Genomic DNA, 24,155 nt, shown 5'->3' on the forward strand with positions numbered 1-24,155 from the left:
CTTTTTACATTTTCTAGATGTCCTCTGTTCTTTATAGAACTACATCTAAGTATACATACAGCCCTCCCGATCATAAGTCAACATTGTTTTGAGGACATCATGAGCCATTTACAGGACCTTCATCTACAGAGGCTTGTGTCACAGACCAAATGCATATTTCCTGAGGAGTGTAGAAACCTATGTTGTTTATCTCAGTGATAGAAATAGACTTGAGTTTGCCCTCATCTGTTTTGAATAAATGAAAGGTAGAATTAAAAAAAAAAATCATTATTGATTGTGTGATATTAGAATCTTGGCATCAGTTTTTACAAAATTGGTATCCTACTGTATAACTAGCTTTTGATTTTATCTTTTTTCACGTACCATGATATCAGGAACTTTTCCCCATGTCATTAAATAGTCATCAAAAACAAACCAAAAACCTTGACACTGTCTTCCTCAGGAAAACCTGTTTAAAATATTTTACTGGTAGTAAGGGCTTTTTTCATTTATTTCCCAGTTTGAGAAAACAGTTTCATGTCTTGTCTTATAACTGGGTGTTTATAAGCAGCCTTTCATAGGCATACTTGAGAAATGTCTTATAGTTGTATAATTTTTATGCAAATGAACCGTGAAGGATTTTTCATCTAAGACTTGGTGATGGTGACCACCTTTTATATTAGTTGGGTCCTTTCTTAAGGTATAGATCCACATCACTGGATGCCACTTCATCCTGTGTTCTGCAGTTTCTCCCACTGTGGGTTGGAGAAAAATAGAAGTCACTGAGTAACATGGCTTTTTTTGTATGTAACACTTAACCTGAAAGAAATCTTTAGAAGGACTGACTTCCCTTGAAATCTTCCTGGCAATAGATACACATTTGTTGCTGTGTGTGGAAGAATTAAAAAATGAGTATTTCTGGGGCGCCTGGATGGCTCAGTCAGTTGAGCATCCGACTTCAGCTCAGGTGATGATCTCACAGCTTGTGAGTTCAAGCCCCATGTCAGGCTCTGTGCTGACAGCTCGGAGCCTGGAGCCTGCTTCGGATTCTGTGCCTCCCTTTCTCCCCAACACACTCACATTCTGTCTCTGTCTGTCTCAAAAATAAATAAACATTAAAAAAAAAATTTTTTTTTAGTGAGTATTTCAGAACCAGCTGATAGAAATGTTACTTTTCAGTTAAAAATTATTTCAAAGTGTGGTTACAGTTTACATAGTGTCAGTTAGACATTTAAGCAGGTTTTCATCTGCAGAGAAGTCCAGCATTTTATTTTGCTTTGTGTTTGGACAGATACAGGTAGAGCTGAACTATAGCCGGTATCTTTAAGCTTACAATTAAGGTTAAATTGTCTCAGAAATTAAGTGAACTCGAAACAACAGAAACTTACTCATTAACTAGAGAGGTCATATAAGCCCAACCATATTCCTGAGGGTGACGAGAGATGCTATAAATAATTAAGCCAAAACAACCAAAATAAACTGGGACTGTCCCTGGCCACCCTCGCTAATAGCTGCTCAGGTTCTGACCGCCATGAACCCCACGTGACTCCATCTCTTCCTCCTCTGAGCTTTCCTCTCCTGGGCCTGTGATCACATGCTGCCTTTTTTTACCCTCCTCTCTTAATAGCTGACCTACTTAAAGCTCCCTGAGGGTAGAGAACATGTCACATTATTATTGTTACTACCCCTCATGATCCATGGTTCGTCGATACTCATTACATACTGAAAGAGTGGCTGAAATTTCTGACAGAGCCCTATACTTAAGCATGGAGCATGCCCAGTACACTGTTACATTGCCGTTCAAGAAACGCAGTTTGGTCATTTACAAGTTGTTTTGGATTTGAATGGGGTCTTGCGAAGACCTTGCCAGCAATTGAAAGCAGTTTTTTCACCTTTTGTGCTTAAAAAAAAAATGTTAAGACATCATAGAGTAGTGGTCAAGAGAACAGTCTCCAAAACCACACAGACCTAGCTTCAGATCCTAGCACGACTGTGTGCTCTTTGACAGAGTTGGCCTTTCTGAGCCACAGTGTCACCATCTATAGAATGGAAATAATAACAGTACCTACCTCGTGGATAATAGAGGTGATAATGTGTAAAGTATTCTGCTTGGTTCCTGCACATACTATGCCTAGTATCTGTTAGACAAAGTTGTATGGATACAGCCTCTTAGAGCCTTTCTTCAGTTTGTTAGTACTAAGTACATTAAAAGTGCTTGAGCTCTTCTTCCAATGATGATTAATTGGTAAAACCAAACAGTCTGCATATTTTTGGTTTTACCTTCCTGCTGATTGTTAGGACTACATCCCTGATGTAAAACAATTTCTGGTTTGCCATTGGCTGGAAAGCCTTTGTGTTCTCTACCCTTGTTGGTGTGTTTCCTCTAGATGGGATGCTCTTATCCTTTGTGCGAGGTTTCATAATTGGGGATGGATTCATCCACCTCCACCCGAAAATGATCCTAATCTCTAAATGTTGCATATCCCGATATAGCAAATTCTTGTTTGGTCTGTACTCTTAATTTCCATGCTGTAGTATGTTGGTTTTTATGTTTTATAAACATTCACACTCTAGAAGGCTTTTAATTGAAAAATAGCTTGTCTTCAATACATTTCTTGTAGAAAAGGCTTAGACTTTGGAGTTAGACTGTGGTTCAGATCTCAGCTCTACACCACTAAGCATAGTGGCTTTAGACAAGTCTCAGGGGTTTTTTGTTTGTTTGTTTTTGTTTTTTACCTGTAATGTAGGGACCGTGTTAGAGATGTTATGAGGATTAAACGAGAGATGTAGATAAATTGTCTAATGTAATGTTGGTGAGGTGCCTACCATTACCCATCATATTATAGATTTTAAAATAATTTCCCTTTTGAGTAATCTTACTAATGTTCCTTCACATATGTATTTAAACTCAATATGAAAATTCATATAGAACATGTTTTCATAAATAAACATTGAGAAATAAGATGACTATTTCAGTGTTTCTCCTTGTAGGTATTTCCCTTTACTGGCTAAACAGAAACCTGGGCACCCTGAGTGTGATATCCTGACCAACGTCTTTGCAATTCTGTCAGCGAAGAATCTCTCTGAAGCCACAGCCTCTATTGTGATGGATATAGCTGATGACCTTCTTAACCTTCCAGATTTTGAACCCACAGAAACACTTTCGAGCTTGCCAGTGACTGGATGCGAATACACCGAAAGGACAGATGGTACGTGTGCTGTACAAAGCAAAGCTAGCATTGTGCCCTCACAAAGGAAAAAGTCCATACAATTTGGCTCTTTTAATTACTTACATTATTAAAAGAGTTTCTTTTCTGTAGAAATTAATACCAACTTACATAAACTGAATTTTCTTTGCAGTCATAGCAATTCAGATTATTTATGCTCCAGAAAGCTCAACTGCCCACCAGGAAATTATCAAATGACTTCCACTGTCCTGTTTCTGAATTCTTCCTATCATATTGTACGAACAGTTCTTTTACTACTTCCCAAAATGGGTTAATTAGATAAAGCGTCAGGGGTCTCTTATATAAACTTAAATTTAGCTAATGATACAGCTATTATGACTAAGAAGAAAGTTATTTCATCTATAAATTTGAAATTTATTAAATGTTTATGATAATTGAGTGGTTTCCTTGTCTGTCATTATGAAGATAGTGTACGATTATCCTTTAAGAGAATAATTTATTAAAATCAAAGCATCACTTTTTTTCAGAGTCTATCACACTGGGAGGAAGATTAATTCTACCTCATGTACCTGCAATTCTCCAGTATCTCAGCAAAACCACAATAAGTGCAGAAAAGGTGAAAAAGAAAAAGAACAGAGCACAAGTCAGTAAGGAACTTGGCATTCTGTCAAAGTAAGTGACATATATACGTCCTTAAAAGGTAACATTACTCTCCGTGGTTTTAATTTCTGCTAAATTATGTCCAGTTTTTCAGTTATTTAAATGTGATAATAAGCTGAAAAGGTTTTCAGTATTTTAAATGCTCTCCATTTTTAAGTTAATGTGGAACTCTTTTTCTTTTCTGGAATATTTATTAAAAAACTTTTATGTAAAGCATCTGCCTTCATTTTATTATAAGAAAACAGTCTTCAAAATTCTAAAGTAGACTAATAGATTTGCTTGTTTAGCCTTTGCATATTTTGTTCAACTAGAATTTTGAAAAAAAAGAATTTTGAGTTACATGAAATCATACTTTTTTTTTTTTTTTTTAGTTTAATTGATAAAAATAATTAACTTAAAAGAGCAGGCTGTGGTTGCTCTGTTTGTTTTCTAAGGGTCAAGAAGATCTTGCAAGGATTTTAAAGATTCTTTTTGTCAGTAGACCTAATAATATGTAATTGTGATTTCTATAGCAAGGTTAGTAAACCAGAGCACAAAAAATGTTTCTATTTTAAACTCTAAATTGTTCCAGGCCTTAGCTGTGAAAAGTTTATTTTTTCTGTTAACCTCAGCAACAGCAAAAAATGATATATTAGAGAATCGTTGAGGAACTTCTTTGAAATGCTTTATTTATACTGTTGTACTTCTAAGTTTTGCAGAATGGGAAGCCACACAAAATACACTCATTGAATTTTATCACAGGCTGTGTGGTGGTGAAAAGGTGAAGAGAGATCAGGCACCAGAAAGACCCGGGTTTGAAAGCCCTGCTCTACCATTTCTTAGCGATATGACACCAGTTTCTCTGAGTCTCCCATTTTCTTTGGGCAAAATGGAGCTAAAAATAATTCCTACATTGAAGGCTATTTTGGGAATTAAAGTGAAAATTATACAGGAAGCCTTCTACAAGTCTTGGCACTTAGAATGTTACTTCTTTGTAAAATAAGAAATTACTGATTGTCAGATCATGATATCATCTACACAATCAGATGCTACAAGAGAAATAGAATAGTAGCAAGGTGCCTGAAGTTGGAGAGAAGTGAGCAGACACTGCTAAGTAAGTCACCTGAACTTTTTTATAGATGAACACATAAAAGCCACCTGTGTCTGTCACGTTTTTCTACAAAAAGTTGAGCTTCTTAGAGAAGTACTCTCAAATTGTTGATCTTCCTTATATATCCATTTTTTCCCCATCTCTAGGATCAGCAAGTTCATGAAAGACAAAGAACAAAGTTCTCTGCTCATTACACTTCTCCTCCCTTTCCTCCACCGTGGCAATATTGCTCAGGTACAGATTCATAGGATTTTATTTTGTCTCTGAAGCAACACTTTATTATTAGATTTATTTGTGAGCAGTAATTTCCTTGGTTAGATTTTGTGATGTATTTGTGAAGAGACTTTATATAGAAATACAAAAATAAAAATAGAGGAGAAAAACTGGAATGGAAGTAGGAATGAGGGTGCACAAGAAGGTGGAAAACGCCATCATCAGTCATAACAGAAAAAGTGTTATTAATCCCTTCATTTTCCTTTTTTTAGCTTCTAATCCATTTCAAGGCTTTTTTTTTTTTTCCCCTGACTTTGCCCAGTAATGAATCTGGAACCCAAAAAGTACATCGTATAATCTTTTTTTTTATTATTTTTTTTTTTTTTAGTGTTTATTTCTGAGACAGAGACAGAGCATGAGTGGGGGAGGGGCAGAGAGAGAGGGAGAGAGAGAATCAGAAGCAGGCTCCAGGCTCCGAGCTGTCAACACAGAGCCCGATGTGGGGCTTGAACTCACAACCCGTGATATCATGACCTGAGCCGAAGTTGGTCACTCAACCAACTGAGCCACCCAGGCGCCCCAGTACATCGTATAATCTTAAATATAGATCACAGTTGCAGGACTGAATGAAAAGTCAGACTATAATAATATTAGGCATAGCTAAGAATTTTCTGATATGATTTTCAAACCTTAGTTCAATCCTAAGTTAAAGAGTCTTCCCATGCTCAAACTCAGGTATGAGGCCGAAGCCATTACACTGAACATCTGTTACCGCATAGTAATTCAGTGTGGAAAACCACAGATCTGTAGACAACCAGAAATGTGTATTTTTTTTCAGCAAGCTCATTTTTCTTGGCTCTTTTTGGACTCAGTAGAGGAAATTCTGTCCCAAAGCCATATGTGTTTTCTATTAGAATTAAGGAAGAAACCGTTCATGGACGTTGTTGTGGATTTTATGTTAAGTTAAAATGCTAAGAACTTTTAAAAGACTGTGAAATAACTTTTCCAATTACTACTTTCGCTTCTTATTCATAATTGTATGTTTTCTGGACTGAAATATATTAAAGCCAAGTTGATCAGTTTTATAAACTACCGAAATGTGATTTCTCTTTCTTCTTAAGGATACAGAGGTTGATATTTTGGTGACAGTACAAAACCTTTTAAAACATTGTCTGGAGCCTACAAGCTTCCTCAAGCCTCTAGCAAAACTCTTCTCAGTTATTAAGAATAAATTGTCAAGACAGTTGCTTTGTACAGTTTTCCAGGTGTGTAATACTAATTTTTACCCCAAACCACCCACCCCTTTTTAAAAAGATAACTATGACATGTAACACATATTAACAGCTTTCTTGGTGCCAGTATGATGTTTCATATAAATTTGAGTGGAAGGAGGGAGTTAAAGGGAGGAGGGCAGGAAAATTAAGATTTTATTCAGCAATAACATACTTTTTTCATTCCATTTAGACTCTTTCTGATTTTGAGAGTGGATTAAAATACATTACTGATGTTGTCAAGGTAAGAGAGAAAGTCTTCTCTTTTGCTTCAAAAGTATTATCATTTTTGTTTATTTAAGGTTTTTGTACTTTCACCTATGTTTTCAACGTTTCAATGTTTTCATTTCTTGTAGCTTAACGCCTTTGATCAAAGACATCTTGATGATATCAACTTTGATGTTCGCTTCTCAGCATTCCAGACAATCGCCTCTTGTATTAAAGAGATGCAAACTGTGGATGTTAACTACTTAATTCTAGTCATGCATAATTGTTTCTATAATCTGGAGGTAGGTTTTTATAGCAAAAGTTTATGAATTGGTTTTCATTGTTTTGATAATACAACTGCATGACCAAATTCCTTAATTTGTGTTTTGAGCAGGACAAAGACTTTTGTGTAAAATTTCTTTTAGTTGCACAATATTTTGCAATATGGTGAAGACCATATTGTTATTCTCATGATTTAAAAGATAAGTACTTTGAATAAAATATGTGGAAACACTTTGAAAAATCCAAAAGCTGTGTATTAGAATAGGGAAATTCATAAAGACAGAAAGTAAATTAGTGGCTAGGTTACGAAGGGCTTCCGAGGGAGGGAGGAATGGGAACGGAGAGGGAGGACTTCAGATTGGCACAGGGTTTATTTTGAGAGTAATAAAAATGTTCTGAAGGTAGATAGTGGTGGTGGTTGAAACAACCTTGTGAATGTATTTGCAAAAAGACTTTATACTGAAAACCATTAAATTGTACACTTTTTTAAAGTGTACAAAAGGGCGAATTTTAGAGGTGCCTGGGTGGCTCAGTCGTTTAAGCATCTGACTTCGGCTCGGGTCATGATCTCACGGTCTGTGAGTTCAAGCCCCACCGTCGGGCTCTGTGCTGACGGCTCGGAGCCTGGAGCCTGCTTCAGATTCTGTGTCTCCCTCTCTCTCTGCCCCTCCCCCACTCATATTCTGTCTCTCAAAAATAAACATTAAAATAATTTTTTTTTAAGGGTGAACTTTAGGGGTACGTGGGTGGCTCAGTTGGTTGAGCATCTGACTTCAGCTTAGGTCATGATCTCTCAGTTTGTCAGTTTGAGCCCCGCATCGTGCTCTGTACTAACAGCTCAGAGCCTGGAACCTGCTTCGGACTCTGTGTGTGTCTCTCTCTGTCCCTCCTCTGCTCACACTCTCTCTCTCAAAATAAATAGACATTTTTTTTAAAAAGTGAATTTTATAGTATTTCAATCATATCTCAGTTTTTTGAAGTTTTGTAACTACTGTCATTATTTGACAGTCTGCCCTCCTTCATTGATATAGAACTATAAAGGGTTTGGACTATAATTAAGTGCCATGTTGCTGAATTGAATTAAAGCCCCAAAATGGGGAAAATGGAACCCTTGATTTATAGTTGACCATGTAATCAGTAATATCTTTGTGGCATTTTATAGTTATTCATCAGGTATCAACAATTATGTAATATATGAAAAAGTAATCTCTCTGGAGATAATTCTTCATATATTATGTCAAGTTCCAACACAAAGGATTCCAAATCACTGCTTGGTTGGCTGAGTTGGAAATAGTTTCTCCACATTCACTGCCTACATTGCTCGAAGCAGGAACTGGAGCACAACTAACCAGGATTATACCAGCCAACTTTGTCATTCTCAGTGATCATGTGACACTGGATATTGAAAACTGCTTATTTTGCTTGTTTTGAGAATTAAAACAAATCAAAAACTCTATTTCATCATATTTTCCAAATGGGAGTGACACTTCTCAGTAAGCATGATTTTTTAAAGTTATATACTACAGGCACGCCTCATTTTATCATGCTTTGCAGATACTGTTTTTTACAAATTGAAGGTTTGTGGCAATGCTGCTTCAAACAAGTCTGTCAGCACGATTTTTCCAATAGCATTTGCTTACTTTGTGTCTTTGTGTCACATTTGCTAATTCTCACAATATTTCAAACTTTTTCATTATTATTGTGTTTGTCATGGTGATCTGTGATCAGTGATTCTGACTCTCTGAAATACAGATCCTGGTAAATACTTTTTAATGAAGGTATGTACCTTGTTTTTTTAGACATAATGCTAGTGCACACTTAATAGACCATAGCATAGTGTAAACGTAACTTTTTTTTCAACGTTTATTTATTTTTTTGGGACAGAGAGAGACAGAGCGTGAACGGGGGAGGGGCAGAGAGAGAGGGAGACACAGAATCGGAAACAGGCTCCAGGCTCTGAGCCGTCAGCCCAGAGCCCGACGCGGGGCTCGAACTCACGGACCGCGAGATCGTGACCTGGCTGAAGTCGGACGTTTAACCTACTGTGCCACCCAGGCGCTCCCGTAACTTTTATATGCACTGGGAAACATTAATGTTCATGTCACCTACTTTATTGTGATTTTCACTTTGCTGTGGTTGTCTGGAACCAGACTCACAGTATCTCTGAGGTATGCCTGCATGTTCCTCACAACCCTACATTTGGTTCTTCCTTATGATTTTTACATAGACGAGTGGCAGCATTTTCACTGAGGGGTAAACTCTTTCATTGGGAAATAATATTCCATATTACAGATATTACACAGAATAATTTGGGTTTTTTTCTTTTTTCCTGTTTCCAGTTAGGAGACATGTCTTTAAGTGATAATGCCAGCATATGCCTGATGAGTATCATCAAGAAGGTAGCTGCCTTGAACGTCACAGAGAAAGAATACAGGGAAATCATTCATCGTTCACTCCTGGAGAAATTGAGGAAAGGATTGAAGAGCCAGACAGAGGTATTGGGGTTTGCGATTGTATTTTTGTCTTTTACATACTACTGTCTGTGAGTTTTGGTATTGGTTTTGTTTTTCCCTACTTATACTGTTGTTGAAAAGCAGTCAGTCTTATAAGTACATTTAATTAAAATACTTGATTGCATAAATACCAAACTTTTAAACAGGAGAATGAGAATAGAAAGGAGAGCAATCACTTCTGATTTCAGTTTGTGTTTATAGTGGGAATATTTTACTTTAAAAAAAAGAAAAAAAATTGTAATGGCTTTGTTGTGTGTTTCTTTGTATCCTCTAGAAAACAAATTCTTTAAAATTTTTTTTCCCCTCAATTTGGCATTTGCAGAATATTCAACAGGATTATACCACAGTGCTTTCCTGTTTAATTCAAACTTTTCCAAATCAACCAGAATTTAAAGAGTTGGTACAGCTTACTGATTGCCATGATCCAGAAATGGACTTCTTTGAGAATATGAAACACATTCAGGTAGAAGACAGTTCTGTTCAGTTCTTTTTTTCCCTGCCTACAAGTATTTCAAACTGTTCTGTCTCATTTAAAAAGATATATTTTAATTTTCCAAAAAGTTTTGAGCCTCTGATTTCTTGGTCTTCTTGATCGTCAATGAAATTAGCACAGGAAATGATCATTTTCCTGGGGTCTGTTTTCTTTCATGGTATCATAAACCACAATTACAGTGTCACCTTTCTCTGCCATTTGCTAAGAAGTTTAACTGCTTTAGGATCCATTGTTAAACAAATGCTGTGGATTAAATCTCTGGAAGCAAATCAAGGCATAGGTGTTGCTCATGTAACACATGGACTGCCCTTCACTGCTTTAATCTCTTCATGCAAAAGGAACATGATACTGGGGCACCTGGGTGACTCAGTCAGTTGAGCATCCAACTTGTGGTTTTGGCTCAGGTCATGATCTCACAGTTTCATGGGTTTGAGCCCCACGTCAGGCTCAGTGCTGGCAGCATGAAGCCTGCCTAGGATTCTCTCTCTCTGCCCTGCCCCCACTTGCACTGTCTCTGTCTCTCTCAAAATAAATAAATAAACTTCAAAAAGAAATGATGCAGAAATGGAGCTGGTCATAGGTGAGTTAATTCAGTAACTAATTCTTATTTTATCTAACGCATAGATCCACAGAAGAGCAAGAGCCTTGAAGAAACTGGCAAAACAGCTTATGGAGGGCAAAGTTATGCTATCTTCTAAATCTCTCCAGAATTACATCATGCCTTATGCCATGACTCCAATTTTTGATGAGAAAATGCTCAAGGTAGGACATTAGATTTAGAAAACATTAAACCTCAGGGCACCTGGGTGGCTCAGTCGGTTAGGCGTCATCCAACTTTGGTTCAGGTCATGGTCTCATGGTTTGTGACTTTGAGCCCCGCATTGGGCTCTGTGCTGACAGCTCAGAGTCTGGAGCCTGCTTCAGATTCTGTGTCTCCCTGTCTCTGCCCCTCCCCTGCTCGCTCTCTCGCTCGCTCTCTCTCTCTCTCTCTCTCTCTCTCTCAAAATAAACATTAAAAAAAAGAAAAGAAACCATTAAACCTCTACCCATACCGTGACACACTTTTCCAAAATGCATATGGGGTTGGTGGCATCCATGTTGATGTTGTCACCATAATTAGAGGCTTAGAATAGTTCTGAAGCCCTTAGAATTACTGTGTACTTGGCACACAGTAAATGTTCTATAAATGGTAGACATTATTTTTATTTTCATTATTATTAGCTCACAAAGGCCAGCCACAAAATATTTCCCCTCTTAGAAATGATCACATTACTAACATAGCATACTTTTATTTTTGTATCATAGGATTTAATTCTGATAAATACCCTTAATAATCAGTATTTTCCCAAATGTCTTACAAGAAATGAAGTCACACAATAGCTACCTTTTCTTTAACACTATACCAGCTACAGGAGCTATTTTAAGTACTTTGCATAGTCTTACTTCATCCTCACCACAGCTCAGCCCTATGGGGGGGATTGTTGTCAGTATATTACAGGAAAGTAAACTCGGAATATCTGAGGTATTTATCTTTCTCAAAGACATACAGAATGAGAATCAGTATTTGAACTTAGGCCTGTCTTCACTGTTAGACTACACAGTGCCAAAAAAACAGTGCCTGGCACATTGTAAGACCCTGGTAAATGATATTTATTGATCAGATTAATGAAAGAGTGAAATTTAAGTCCAATTTGAGGCGATATCAGGAGCTGTTGGTCGAACTTATTCTGTGTTGATCACATGGTCTTGTGCAAGTTTAGGTTTCCCCTATTGTTTCAAAATTTTTTTAAAGAATTACCTACATAGGGGCGCCTGGGTGGCTCAGTTGGTTAAGCGTCTGACTTCAGCTCAGGTCATGATCTCATGGTTTGTGGGTTTGAGCCCCACATCAGGCTCCGTTCTGATGGCTCAGAGCCTGAAGCCTGCTTCAGATTCTGTGTCTCCCCCTCTCTCTCTGTCCCTCCCCCCGACCATTCAAAGATGAATAAACATTAAAAAAAAAGAAAAGAAAAGAATTACGTACGTAAATAAAAGAATACTCCCCCTAAATTCTGGCTTGAAGAGCCAGTAAGCACAACCAATTTATAGTTTGATGGCAGTAAAATAGGAAAGAGGTGTAGATGAAAAAAATAAATTATATTTAGTTTTGGTTGATGTTAACATATCTCTTTAAACGTTTATTTATGTTAAGGGAGAGACTGCTCATGAGTAGGGGAGGGGCAGAGAGAGAGGGAGAGACAGTTTCCACAGTGTTACTGCAGAGCCGGATGGGGGGTTCAGTCCCATGAACCATGAGCTCATGACCTGAGCTGAAATCAAAAGTCAGATGCTTAACCAGCTGAGCCACCCAGGCACCGCAATATGGTATATCTTTTTAGTGTTCTATTTTTTTTTTTTAAACATATTTGTGATTTTGTATTTACAGTTGGTTTCTGGTAGATAACATATAACTGGGTCTTGGCAGTTTTATCAAACCTGACAATCTCTGCCTTTTAATAGGTTTTAGACAGGGGCATCTAGATGGTGCAGTTAAGCATCCGACTCTTGATTTTTGTCTCCGGTTATGATCTCACAGTGGTGAGATCAAGCTCTGCATCAGGCTCCACACTGACAGTATGAAGCCTGCTTGGGGTTCTCTCTCTCTTCTTCCTCTGCCCCTCCCCTGTTCATGCTTTCTCTCAAAAAAAAAAAATCGTTTTTTAGACCATTTACATTTAATATGATTATTAATATGGTTGGATTTATATCTTTGATGTTATTTATATTCCATTTGTCCCTCTCTTTTTTCCCTTGTATTGGATTAATTGGATTTTTTAAGCGATTTTATTTTATCTCTGTTGGCTTATTAGTTATCATTGAGCTCTTTTTATAGGTTTTACCTCTACATTAGTTCTGGTGTCTTTTTTTTTTTTTTTTTCAGTTTATGTATTTTGATAGAGAAATAGAGTGCGTGTGTCCAAGAGCATGCACAACTAGGGGAGGAGCAGAGAAAGAGGGAGAGAGAGAATCCCAAGCAGGCTCTGTGCAGTCATCATGGAGCCTGACTCAGGCAGGGCTCAATCCCATGAACCATGAGATCATGACCTGAGCTGAAACCAAGAGTCAGACACTCAACTGACTGAGCCACCCAGGTGCCCCTACCTATACATAAGTTTTAAACATATATTGTTATTTTTGCCTTAAACAATTATCTTTTAAAGTGATCTTTCAAAATAAGGAAGGATCTTTTATATTTCCTTACATATTTATAATTTCTCATTACTTCCAATTACTTATAATTTTCCAGTTATTCCTTTGGGTAGATCCAGATATACTGCTATATCATTTTATTCCTGACAGGAAGACCTCCTTTAAAGTTTTTGTAGTAAAGGTCTACTGGTGATGAATTCTTTCAGTTTTTATGTCTTTTCTCATCTTTGCTTTTGAAAGATGATGTTTCTGGAAGTTGTGGAATTCTAGATTGACAGGGTTTTTTTTCTTTCTATTCTTTAAAGATAATTGCTCTATTGTATTCTGATTTATATCATTTCCAACAGGAAGTCATTCTTATCTTTCTTCCTCTGAGTGTAATATATCTATTTTTAGGGGCTGTCTTGAAAATTGTCTCTATATCACTGGTTTTAAGCTAGTTGATTATGCTGTACCTTAGTGTAGTTTCCTTCATATTTCTTGTGCTTGGGGTTTGTTGAGCTTTTTGGATCTACTGATTTGTAGTGTTCTTCAAACTTGGAATTTTTTGCCATTATTTCTTCAAAGATACTTTTGGGTCCCCTTCTTGCCTTTGGAGACTCCAGTGTGTATTAGGCCACTCAGAATTGCCCCAAACTCACTGAAGCTTTTTTTTTTTTTTTTTTCATTAGTTGTCCCCCCCTCCACCCAGGGTTTCATCTTGTTTCATTTTTGTTTCAATTTTGTATCGCTGTGTCTTCAAGTTCACTAATCTTTTCTTCTTCAGAGTCTAATTCAGAGTCTAATCTGATTTGAATCCTATCCAGTATGTCTTTCCTTCCAGAACTGTCTTTTCTATTTCTGAATTTTTGGCTTGGGCCTTATAATTTTATATCTTACCTCTCCTTAACATGCTTCTGCCTTCCTTTCCCTTCTTGATCTTATGGAATGTAATTTCATCAATTGTCTTTCTTTGTCTACTGTAAGTTTATTATCTGTGTCACTTTGGGGTCTGTTTCTACTGGTTGATTTTTCTTGTCATGAGAGGTATTTTCTGCAGCTTTCTTCTCTGTGTAGCTCTCTCCTCTCTATGCTTTGCCCTTTGGACTCTGGCTGCCACAGCCTTCTCTCTGCCTCCTTACCTCAGGGAGACGACTGGGCCCTTTTTGGGTTTCTCCTCTGCTATGACCTGACAGTTCTCTTCACACAGTGAAATTAGGATAATTATAAGACACATTTCATTTGTTGCCTTTCTCTCAGCTAGCACTGTACTGCACTGTTCAATGTCCAAAGTCTGAAAACTGCTATTTCATATATTTTTGTCTATTTTTCTAGTTTAAGGTATCAGGGTAAAACCAGTCCCTCTTCTTTATGGTGGCGTGAAAGAGATGTCTCCAAGGCATCTGTACTGTTGAATGCTGAGCTGTACATTAAAGTTAACTTTAGTGTTTAACTTTACACACTGAATTTATTTCATTCACTGTCTATAGGCTTTAACCCATCAGGGAGGTCTGAGTGGAAAAAAGTACAAAGTATGAACTGATTAATATCCTTTAATTAAAGATGGTGTCATTTCTTTAATTGACAGTGTCTTTTCCTAGAGCTGTTAGGGGGAGTGGGATATGGTTTGGGCATTCTTTCCCTTCTATAATTGCTAATCACCTACTGTCTAAGCTTTTTATTTATTTATTTTTTTAATTTTTTTTTTAACATTTATTTACTTTTGAGACAGAGAGAGACAGAGCATGAATGGGGGAGGGTCAGAGAGAGAGAGGGAGACACAGAATCTGAAACAAGCTCCAGGCTCTGAGCTGTCAGCACAGAACCCAACGTGGGGCTCGAACTCACGAACCGTGAGATCATGACCTGAGCCGAAGTCAGATGCTTAACCGACTGAGCCACCCAGGCGCCCCTGTCTAAGCTTTTTAGTGTACGAAGTTAGCTCTTTATTTTATTAGCAAATACTAATTCTATGTTGATGCTCTTGATTTGTTTTACAGCATGAAAATATAACCATTGCTGCCACAGAAGTTATTGGAGCTATTTGCAAACATCTCTCTTGGTCAGCATATATATATTACTTGAAACATTTCATTCATGTCTTACAGACAGGACAGATCAATCAAAAGTTGGGTGTCAGGTATGTATGGTCAAGCTTATTTTTGCTTTGTTTTTAAAATGTAAATTTTGGATTATTTCCTGAAGTGGTCTCTCTAATCTTAGTTTGCTTTTACCTTGTATTAATGAGGTTATGCTAATATTTGTTGAATTCAAAAATACCTAAAACTGGTAAAAATAATTTTACTATTGATAAGTCTTTAAATCCTTCACTTTAATCATCAAATGATGTTATGAATCAGACATTTCTGTGTACCTTCTTTTTTCAACAGTTTGCTAGTAATAGTGTTAGAAGCATTCCACTTCGACCACAAAACTCTTGAAGAACAAATGAGAAAAATTCAGAATGAAGAAAGTAAGTTTTTAAAACTTTCTTAAACTAGATTTCCACTCTATTCTTGGATAATTGATGTTAATGAATTAAAGATGGCAAAATTCAACTTATCACCTTTTTCTACTTAGAGCAGTGACCAGTGAATGAGTCAGGAGGAAGTTAAAGCAAATGGTTTGAGTATTTGTATAAAATCTTTTTTTTAACAATAGAGAAGTCCAGTCTAAATTATATGGGTAAAAAAAAATCTGAGCTTAAATTATTTATATAGAAATCCAATTTTACCACCTGCATGTATGGAAAGAACAGTAAGCAATGAATGCAAAGATAGTATAAGAAAAGAATTAAAAATTAGAGCAACAATTAATAAGACAAAGTAGATACAATAAGAAAGGATCATCAAAGCTAAAAATAGGTATATGAAAAGATTATAAATTGGCAAACCTCTGTCAAGATTGATCAGTAAAAATAGAAGGCATAGGCATAATAAACATTAAGAATTTTTAAAGGTCCCAATCAAATTAAAAAGGTAAAATAATATTATGATCTTTGAACTTAAAAATTTGAATACTTGAGTGAGATGTACAAACTCTTAGAAAAATAAAATACAAAAGCTGGCTTTAAAAGAAATAGAAAATCTGGGTATATCTCTAACTACTAAAAAATTGACTCTGTAGTTATAAACTTCTCCTGATGAAAATACCAGGTTCACATTGCTTTATAGGCTAGTTATACAAATATTGAAGGAATGGGTAATTTCAACCTTACATCAGCTATTTCAGTTGATTAATAAAATGGAAGCTTCCACTAACTCATGAAGTTGGTATAATTGGTTAATGGAATTAACATTAGCATGCAAAAAACATGTGGTCCTCTAAAGAGGCACAAGGGAAACATTTGGTTAGATTTAGTATTTATTCATGATATCAAATAAGGAACAAATAGAAATTTCCTTAACCTGTTAGAGGATGAACACTTAAATAGGCCAATAGGCTGTTTTTGCTAAAAGACATTGAAATATTTTGGCACTTAGTTTGCACTACTTCAGCATTCCTTCCTACTCAAGAATTTCTAATTCTTTGATTCACAGTAAAATCATTACAGAGCCACACTAATAAATAACAAAGACTGGCTTGAATTTGTAGGAACATTTGTGTTTTAAACCATTAATTAAAACCATTAATGCTTTAAACCATTGATCAAACTAAAGTCTCTCAACGGTTTATCTTCAGGCAGTTGAATCTGCATTTTGCAATTTTGCATCAATAAAAACATTAAAAATTAAAATAATCTGCTTAACTGTCTATTTTCTTAGATATGACTAAAGTTTAAAACATTTATTGAGTACTATGAGCTGGGCCTTTCGAGACATTATCTCCTTTGTTCTCATAAAAACCTTACAAGAACCTAGTTGTTAGTTACACCATTATTTTTTGATATGAGAAATTACAGTTCAGAAATGTAAAGTAACTTTCCCAAAGCTACACAGCCAGGAAATAAAATAAAGACTAATGGCTACCATTTTTTTGAAAGTCTGTGATGTATCAGAAATGTTTATTTGGGTGATTATAGACTTGATCTCATTGAATCGTGACAACAGCCTTGCAAGTGGTGCCATCTCCATCTTACTGATAAAGAATACAAAGCCCACTAGGCTTAGGTTAACTAACTTTGGTCATATGGCTTGTTAGCAGAGCCATGCCTGGACTTGCCCCAGTACAACACTGCCTAATTTTCTTTAATGAACTGAGCCCTATAGTAAGAGACATTTCTGCATGAGAACTGTTGGCTGCATTATAGTTTTCATGCTCATGAGTATAGGTTTTTGTTTTTGGAAACCTCCAACCACAATACTTTGGAAGCTTTCTTTTGGTTAAGACCCTCCTCCCCACCTAGTCTCCAAGTGTATTCCCAACATAGCCTGCACTTGCTCTCCCACACTCATAACTGTCCGTTTACTTGTCTCTGTTCCACATTAGACTCCAAACTGTAAGACAGCAAAAAATCATAACCCTCTCATATAGTGCTGCTTCCTTTAGTACTTTATCTTACCTATCTGTAGTTGGAGACTAGATCGTTTTTATTGGATGTTGGTGGGAAAGACTTGTAACACAACTGTGTTGTTTCCTTATTTGATTTAAGGTGACTTTTGTTGTTTACTAAACATAGACACAGTAGAAGTGATTGAGTTGCCAGAGCATGAAACCATGGAATTAGAGCATATGGATGAGGAAGAGAAGGAAAACAAATGTAAGAATTTGTCAGACAACAACAAAGAACCGGGAAACCCCGATCCAGCTGAATGTCAAGGGGCATCAGCTAAAGAACCTGAGTGTGTCACTGGGTCCATCTCTTTCCTTCCTCGGAATAAGGAAGAATTGGAGAGAACAATTAAAAATATCCAAGGAACCATAACTGGGGATATCCTACCCAGGCTACATAAATGCCTGGCCTCTACGGTAATCATTCTGGTTGGGGCCCAACAGAATGGGGCCCATTCTGTCTGTGTGAACCCAAGTGTTTGTGGCACTCTGTCAACCTGAGGCTCCTGACTATTATTGATTGACTTCAGCTTTTGGGTTTTCTTTCATCTCAACATTTCAGAATTCACCTCCCTAGTTTTGTCTCATCATCTTTAGGTTCATCTTCTGCTGCAGCAAAGCAGCAATTTTTCTTCATTATGATTTTCATCTGGTAGATATCTCCAAAGCAGATAATTAGATAATTCTCATTTCAAAAAAAAAAAAAGTTTTAAAAAATTAGAATATGTTTCCCTTTTCTACTTCTTGGCCACTTCTCTGCTGTTCAGAATTCATCTTCTTCCTGGGTAATAGGAATACCATTTAGCAGTGGATTCTCATGAAGTCAGAGCCTTTCTTTCTCAGGGTAAAACAGGGGTTGGCAAACTGTAGTCCATGGGCTGGATCTATCCTGCAGTCTGTTGTAACTAAAGTTTTTTTGGAACACGGTTACATTTATCGGTTTGCATATTGTCTAATTCTGCTTTTGTGTTACCACAGCAGAGTTGAGTAGCTTCAACAGAGATCTTAAGCCAAAAATACTATCTGGCCCTCTACAGAAGTTTGCCAGCCCCTGGTGTAAAATATTGACTCGGTCATTTTGTATATTTGTAAATATAACTTCTTACTTGAGGCACTATATTTCTTATGTACAAACACTGTCACTCAAACTCTTGAAAATCCCGATTGATACAAATTTTTTATAATTTTTAGATATTTCACAGCAATCTTAATCCACATCAGTGAAAACTTGACTATTTTTTTCTGATTGTTCCTTTGGGAAAAAACATTCTCTCTTTTTATTTTTTTAATATAATTTATTGTCAACTTAACTAACATACAGTGTATATTGTGTGTTCTTGGCTTTGGGAATAGATTCCTGTGATTCATCACTTACATAAACACCCAGTGCCCATCCCAACAGGTGCCCTCCTTAATGTCCATCACCCATTTTCCCCTCTCCCCTGCCGCCCCATCAATCATCAGTTTGTTCTATTTAAGAGTCTCTTATGTTTACTTGAAACTATTTTTTCCCCTTCCCTTCCCCCATGGTCATCTGTTAAGTTTCTCAAATTCCACATATGAGTGAAAACATGAAATCTGTCCTTCTCTGACTGACTTACTTCACTTTGCATAATACCCTCCAGTTCCATCCACATTGTTGCAAATGGCAAGATTTCATTCTTTCTCATTGCCAAGTAGTATTCCATTGTATATATAAACCACGTCTTCTTTATCCATTCGTCAGTTGATGGATATTTGGGCTCGTCTTTGGAAAAAGCATTATTATTCCTATTATTTTTATAATTCTTTGAGAGTTATTCTCAAATTGCATAATTTAGTTTGTTTTTTAAGACCGTAAACTTAGAAGTGTCATATCAAAGAGCTTATCGTTCAAATGCAAGATTTCAGTGTTGGTAGGTCCCCGATCCATTTATTTTTGTTTTAGTTTAACCTAAATTTTTCTTTACAGACAAAAAGGGAAGAAGAACACAAGCTCATAAAATCCAAGGTTGTGAATGATGAGGAAGTAGTTCGAGTTCCTTTAGCTTTTGCCATGGTTAAACTAATGCAGTCCCTTCCACAAGAAGTTATGGAAGCTAACCTGCCGAGGTATATTGTATGACAAATTAGAAATGTTCAGTGAAACTCAAAACTTGGTTCTTTCTTCCTGACTCTTGAGTCTCTTTTTGTGAGGAAGAGACGTATTGTCACAATTTGCTGTGATTTAGAATCCTAATTGGGGGGCACCTGGGTGGCTCAGTTGGTTAAGCTCAGGTCATGATCTCACAGTTCATGGGTTTGGGCCCCACGTCCAGCTCTTTGCTGACAGCTGGGAGCCTGGAGCCTGCTTTGGATTCTGTGTCTCCTCTCTCTCTGCCCCTCCCCTGCTCACACTCTGTGTCTCTGTGTCTCAAAAATAAATTGGCCTTAAAAATAATTTTTTTTTAGAATCCTAATTGGGAAATTTGGGTAATGAATAATTAAGAGACCAGAGGATGTCTGTATTTTTATTTGCTTCTGGTTTTTGATTAGTCATTTTCAATTTTTCATTTTCTAGTATTTTGCTGAAAGTGTGTGCCCTCCTCAAGAATAGAGCACAGGAAATCAGAGACATTGCACGCAGCACTCTAGCAAAAATAATAGAAGATCTGGGTGTGCACTACCTACAATATATTTTAAAAGAATTACAAAGTACCCTTGTCCGTGGATATCAGGTAAATTGCATTATGCGCCTTATATTCATTCAGGTTGGATTGAAGTTCAAATATTTGCAATTTGAACACTACAGGTGATGTTGCCTTCTGTCTGTATTCAGTAAAGTTGATCCATTGAGGTAGTAATCAAGAATATTCATAAGTTTCAGGGCTCAGTCAGTTAAGCATCCCACTTGATTTTGTCTCAGGTCATGATCTCAGGGTTCCTGAGTTCAAGCCCCACGCCAGACCCTGCAGTGACATCACGGATCCTGCTTGGGTTTCTCTCTCTCTCTCTCTCTCTCTCTCTCTCTCTCTCTCCCTGAAAAATAAACTTTTAAAAAAAGAATATTTACAAGTTTCTAATCAGCATTTTAAAAATCTATTTAAAAAAAACAAACAAAAACTCCCGTGTCTGATTTTTATAAAGATACTTATAGGCCAGGGTTATATAACCTATTTTTCTCAAATCATTTGATACCAAGTTTTGTATTTTGAGAATTCTTAAAAATATTCTTATTGAATGCATATTGAATTTATTACCACAAATGTGAATAATAAAGAGCATAGGCATTTGTTTAAGGATGAAACATACAAGTAATAAAAATAATAGGATCTCCAGGTGGAATAGAAAGCTCTTTGAGTGGTAACGTGGCTGGCTGGCTCCTTACTACTCCAAGTGTTCAGCAACACATGGGAGCTTGTTAGACACGCACAATTTAGGGCCCTACACCTGACCTATACTGCCTGCATTTCAGTAAGATCCCTGAGTGATTTGAAGTTCAAGAAACACTGTTGCTTGTTCTTTTCAAGTACTCAGTCAAGACTCTGGGTAGTTAGCTTTACCTTCTGTGTCTAAATTTGCTCAAAGGTAAACTTCCTATTCTGTGGGTTCTAAATCTAACGCAGTAAAAATATCAGTATTTATTTTAATTGTCTCTCTTGGTATAGTTTTTTATATTAATTTTTTTTAATGTTTCCTTTTTGAGAGACAGAACGCAAGCAGAGGAGGGGCAGAGAGAGAGGGAGACACGGAATCTGAAGCAAGCTCCAGGCTCTAAGCTGACAGCAAAGAGCCTGACACAAGGGGACGAACCCACCAACCCTGAGATCATGGCCTGAGACGAAGTCGGACGCTTAACCGACTGAGCCACCCAGATGCCCCTCCTGGTGTAGTTTTTTAATGGTTGCTCTAGGAATTACCATATACATCCTTACTTTTAACAGTCTACTTGGAAACAATATTTTACATCTTCAAGTGGAATGTGGAAACCTTACCACCATATATGGATCCCTTCACCCTTCTTTTTTTTATAGTTGTTTGTATATTACATCTCTATATATTGAAAACTTTATTGGGCAATGTTAGAGTTTTTGCTTGTAGTTGTCAAACATATCTTAACTCAAGAGGAGAAGAATAGTCTATTAGTTTGCCCAGATATTTATCATTTCTACTTCTCTTCTTTCATTTCTGAATTTCCAAGTTTCTTTCTGGTATCATTTCCCTTCAGTCTAAAGAATTTCCATCAGCAGTCTTGTAGAGCACATGTGGTGGCAGCAATGCTGTTAGTTTTCTGTCATCTCTGAATATCTTTTCACCTTATTCCTGAAGGATACTGTCATTGGATATCTGATTCTACATTGACAGTACTTTTCTTTCAGCTTCTTAAAAATGTTGTATCACTTCCTTCTGGTCTTTTGGATGAAAAATCCAGTTATTCAAAACAGTTTTCTCCTCTAAGTCATGCATCGTTTTCTCTGGCTGCTTTAAGAACTTTTTCTTGGCCTTTATTTTTTAGTAGTTTGATTGTAATGTGTCTAAGTTGGGTTTTTAACCCAACTGATCACCAGTAGATACATATGAAATTATGCCTTTAAAGTTCATTCTGGGGGGTGCCTGGGTGGCTCAGTTGGTTGACTGTCCGACTTCAGCTCCGGTCATGATCTCAAGGTTCATGAGTTCGAGCCCCACGTCGGGCTCTGTGCTGACAGCTCAGAGCCTAGAGCCTGCCTCAGATTGTGTGTCTCCCTCTCTCTCTGCCCCTCCCTGCTCATGCTCTCTCTTAAAAATAAACACTTAAAAAAAAATAAGATAAAATAAACACTTAAAAATTTTTTTTATTTTTTATTTTTATTTTATTTTTTTAACATTTATTCATTTTTGAGAGAGAGACAGAACGCAGGCAAGGGAGGGGCAGAGAGAGAGGGAGTCACAGAATTCGAAGCAGGCTCCAGGCTCTGAGGTGTCAGCACAGAGCCTGACACGGGCTCGAACTCAGGAACTGCAAGATCATGGCCTGAGCTGAAGTCGGATGCTCAACCAACTGGGGTGCCAGGCTAGCTCAGTCGTTAGAGTGTGTGACTTTTGATCTTGGAGTTGTGAATTTGAGCCCCACATTCACTGTAGAGATTACTTAAAAAAAATAAAATCCAATCTGTGTATTGACAACCAATTTGTTTCCTTAGCCTATGATCATTATCCAGTGTTCCCTGTGATAATTTGTAACACTAGAAGCAGTATAAAGAACGCAGAAAGCTTGAGAGGCAACATAGTGTAGTGATGCAGAGCTGGGGCTGTGGCACCAGCTCTGTGGTTTCAAATCCTAACTCTACCACTGCCTACCCATGCAACTTGGGGCAAGTTCCTTGATCTCTCTGTGCCTCGGCTTTCTCACCTGAAAAGTGCTGATAAATACAGCACCTTATACCATGGATACAGTGAGCAAGGATTAAATGATTTAATACATGTGATGTATTAATACAATAATTTTACTAGCCCATAGTAAGCTCTTAGGAATGTTATTAGCTATGGTTACTGTGAAGAGCAAAAACTTGTCTATTTCCTTCATAACAGCTTTGATTGCACCCAACATTGGCAAGCTCTTTAGTTCACAGGTTGGTTTTTAAAGTTCAAGACTCTTGTGCCTTTTCTTTATAAATCAATGGCCTGGAGGTGCCTAGGTGGCTCAGTCGATTAAGCAGCCAACTTCATTCAGCTCAGGTTATGATTTCATGAGTTTGAGCCCTGCATTGAGCTCTGTACTGACAGTGTGGAGTCTGTTTGGGGTTTTCTCTTTCTCACTCTCTCTCTGCCCCCCCCCCCCAGCTTGTTCCCTCCCTCCTTTCCCCCCCAAAAATAAATAAATAAACATAAAATAAAATAAAAATAAAAATAAAATAAAATAAATCAGTGGCCTGGTTTAGTCACAGTAGTACACGCCAAGCTTGGTGATATGTTTCTGAGCATCTTTTGTACAAAGTGATCATTTGGTTAAAGTCTTTTATTTTATTTATTTATTTATTTTTTCAATATATGAAGTTTATTGTCAAATTGGTTTCCATACAACACCCAGTGCTCATCCCAAAAGGTGTCCTCCTCAATACCCATCACCCACCCTCCCCTCCCTCCCACCCCCCATCAACCCTCAGTTTGTTCTCAGTTTTTAAGAGTCTCTTATGCTTTGGCTGTTTCCCACTCTAACCTCTTTTTTTTTTTCCTTCCCCTCCCCCATGGGTTTCTGTTAAGTTTCTCAGGATCCACATAAGAGTGAAAATATATGGTATCTGTCTTTGTCTGTATGGCTTATTTCACTTAGCATCACACTCTCCAGTTCCATCCACGTTGCTACAAAGGGCCATATTTCATTCTTTCTCATTGCCACGTAGTACTCCATTGTGTATATAAACCACAATTTCTTTATCCATTCATCAGTTGATGGATATTTAGGCTCTTTCCACAATTTGGCTATTGTTGAGAGTGCTGCTATAAACATTGGGGTACAAGTGCCCCTATGCATCAGTACTCCTTTGGCCCTTGGGTAAATTCCTAGCAGTGCTATTGCTGGGTCATAGAGTAGGTCTATTTTTAATTTTCTGAGGAACCTCCAGACTGTTTTCCAGAGTGGCTGCACCAATTTGCATTCCC

General features: G+C 37.1%; 1 protein-coding gene across 2 annotated transcripts in view; it reads left to right on the forward strand.

Moving 5' to 3' along the window:
- Positions 1-24,155, forward strand: part of UTP20 (UTP20 small subunit processome component) — a 114,532-nt gene that overhangs the window by 64,251 nt on the left and 26,126 nt on the right. Inside the window, exons 30-43 of one of the 2 annotated variants that reach the window (XM_027071001.2) lie at positions 2,971-3,188; positions 3,695-3,839; positions 5,064-5,151; positions 6,252-6,395; positions 6,595-6,645; positions 6,758-6,910; positions 9,230-9,385; positions 9,726-9,866; positions 10,521-10,658; positions 15,065-15,204; positions 15,455-15,537; positions 17,656-17,972; positions 19,507-19,646; positions 20,095-20,251. In XM_027071001.2, coding sequence (XP_026926802.1) covers positions 2,971-3,188; positions 3,695-3,839; positions 5,064-5,151; positions 6,252-6,395; positions 6,595-6,645; positions 6,758-6,910; positions 9,230-9,385; positions 9,726-9,866; positions 10,521-10,658; positions 15,065-15,204; positions 15,455-15,537; positions 17,656-17,972; positions 19,507-19,646; positions 20,095-20,251 — 2,071 coding nt within the window. The remainder of the gene's footprint in view (positions 1-2,970; positions 3,189-3,694; positions 3,840-5,063; positions 5,152-6,251; positions 6,396-6,594; positions 6,646-6,757; positions 6,911-9,229; positions 9,386-9,725; positions 9,867-10,520; positions 10,659-15,064; positions 15,205-15,454; positions 15,538-17,655; positions 17,973-19,506; positions 19,647-20,094; positions 20,252-24,155) is intronic. The other variant, XM_015070865.3, reaches the window with a different exon arrangement.

This window comes from Acinonyx jubatus, chromosome B4 (assembly GCF_027475565.1).
Source record: "Acinonyx jubatus isolate Ajub_Pintada_27869175 chromosome B4, VMU_Ajub_asm_v1.0, whole genome shotgun sequence".
NCBI lineage: Eukaryota > Metazoa > Chordata > Mammalia > Carnivora > Felidae > Acinonyx > Acinonyx jubatus.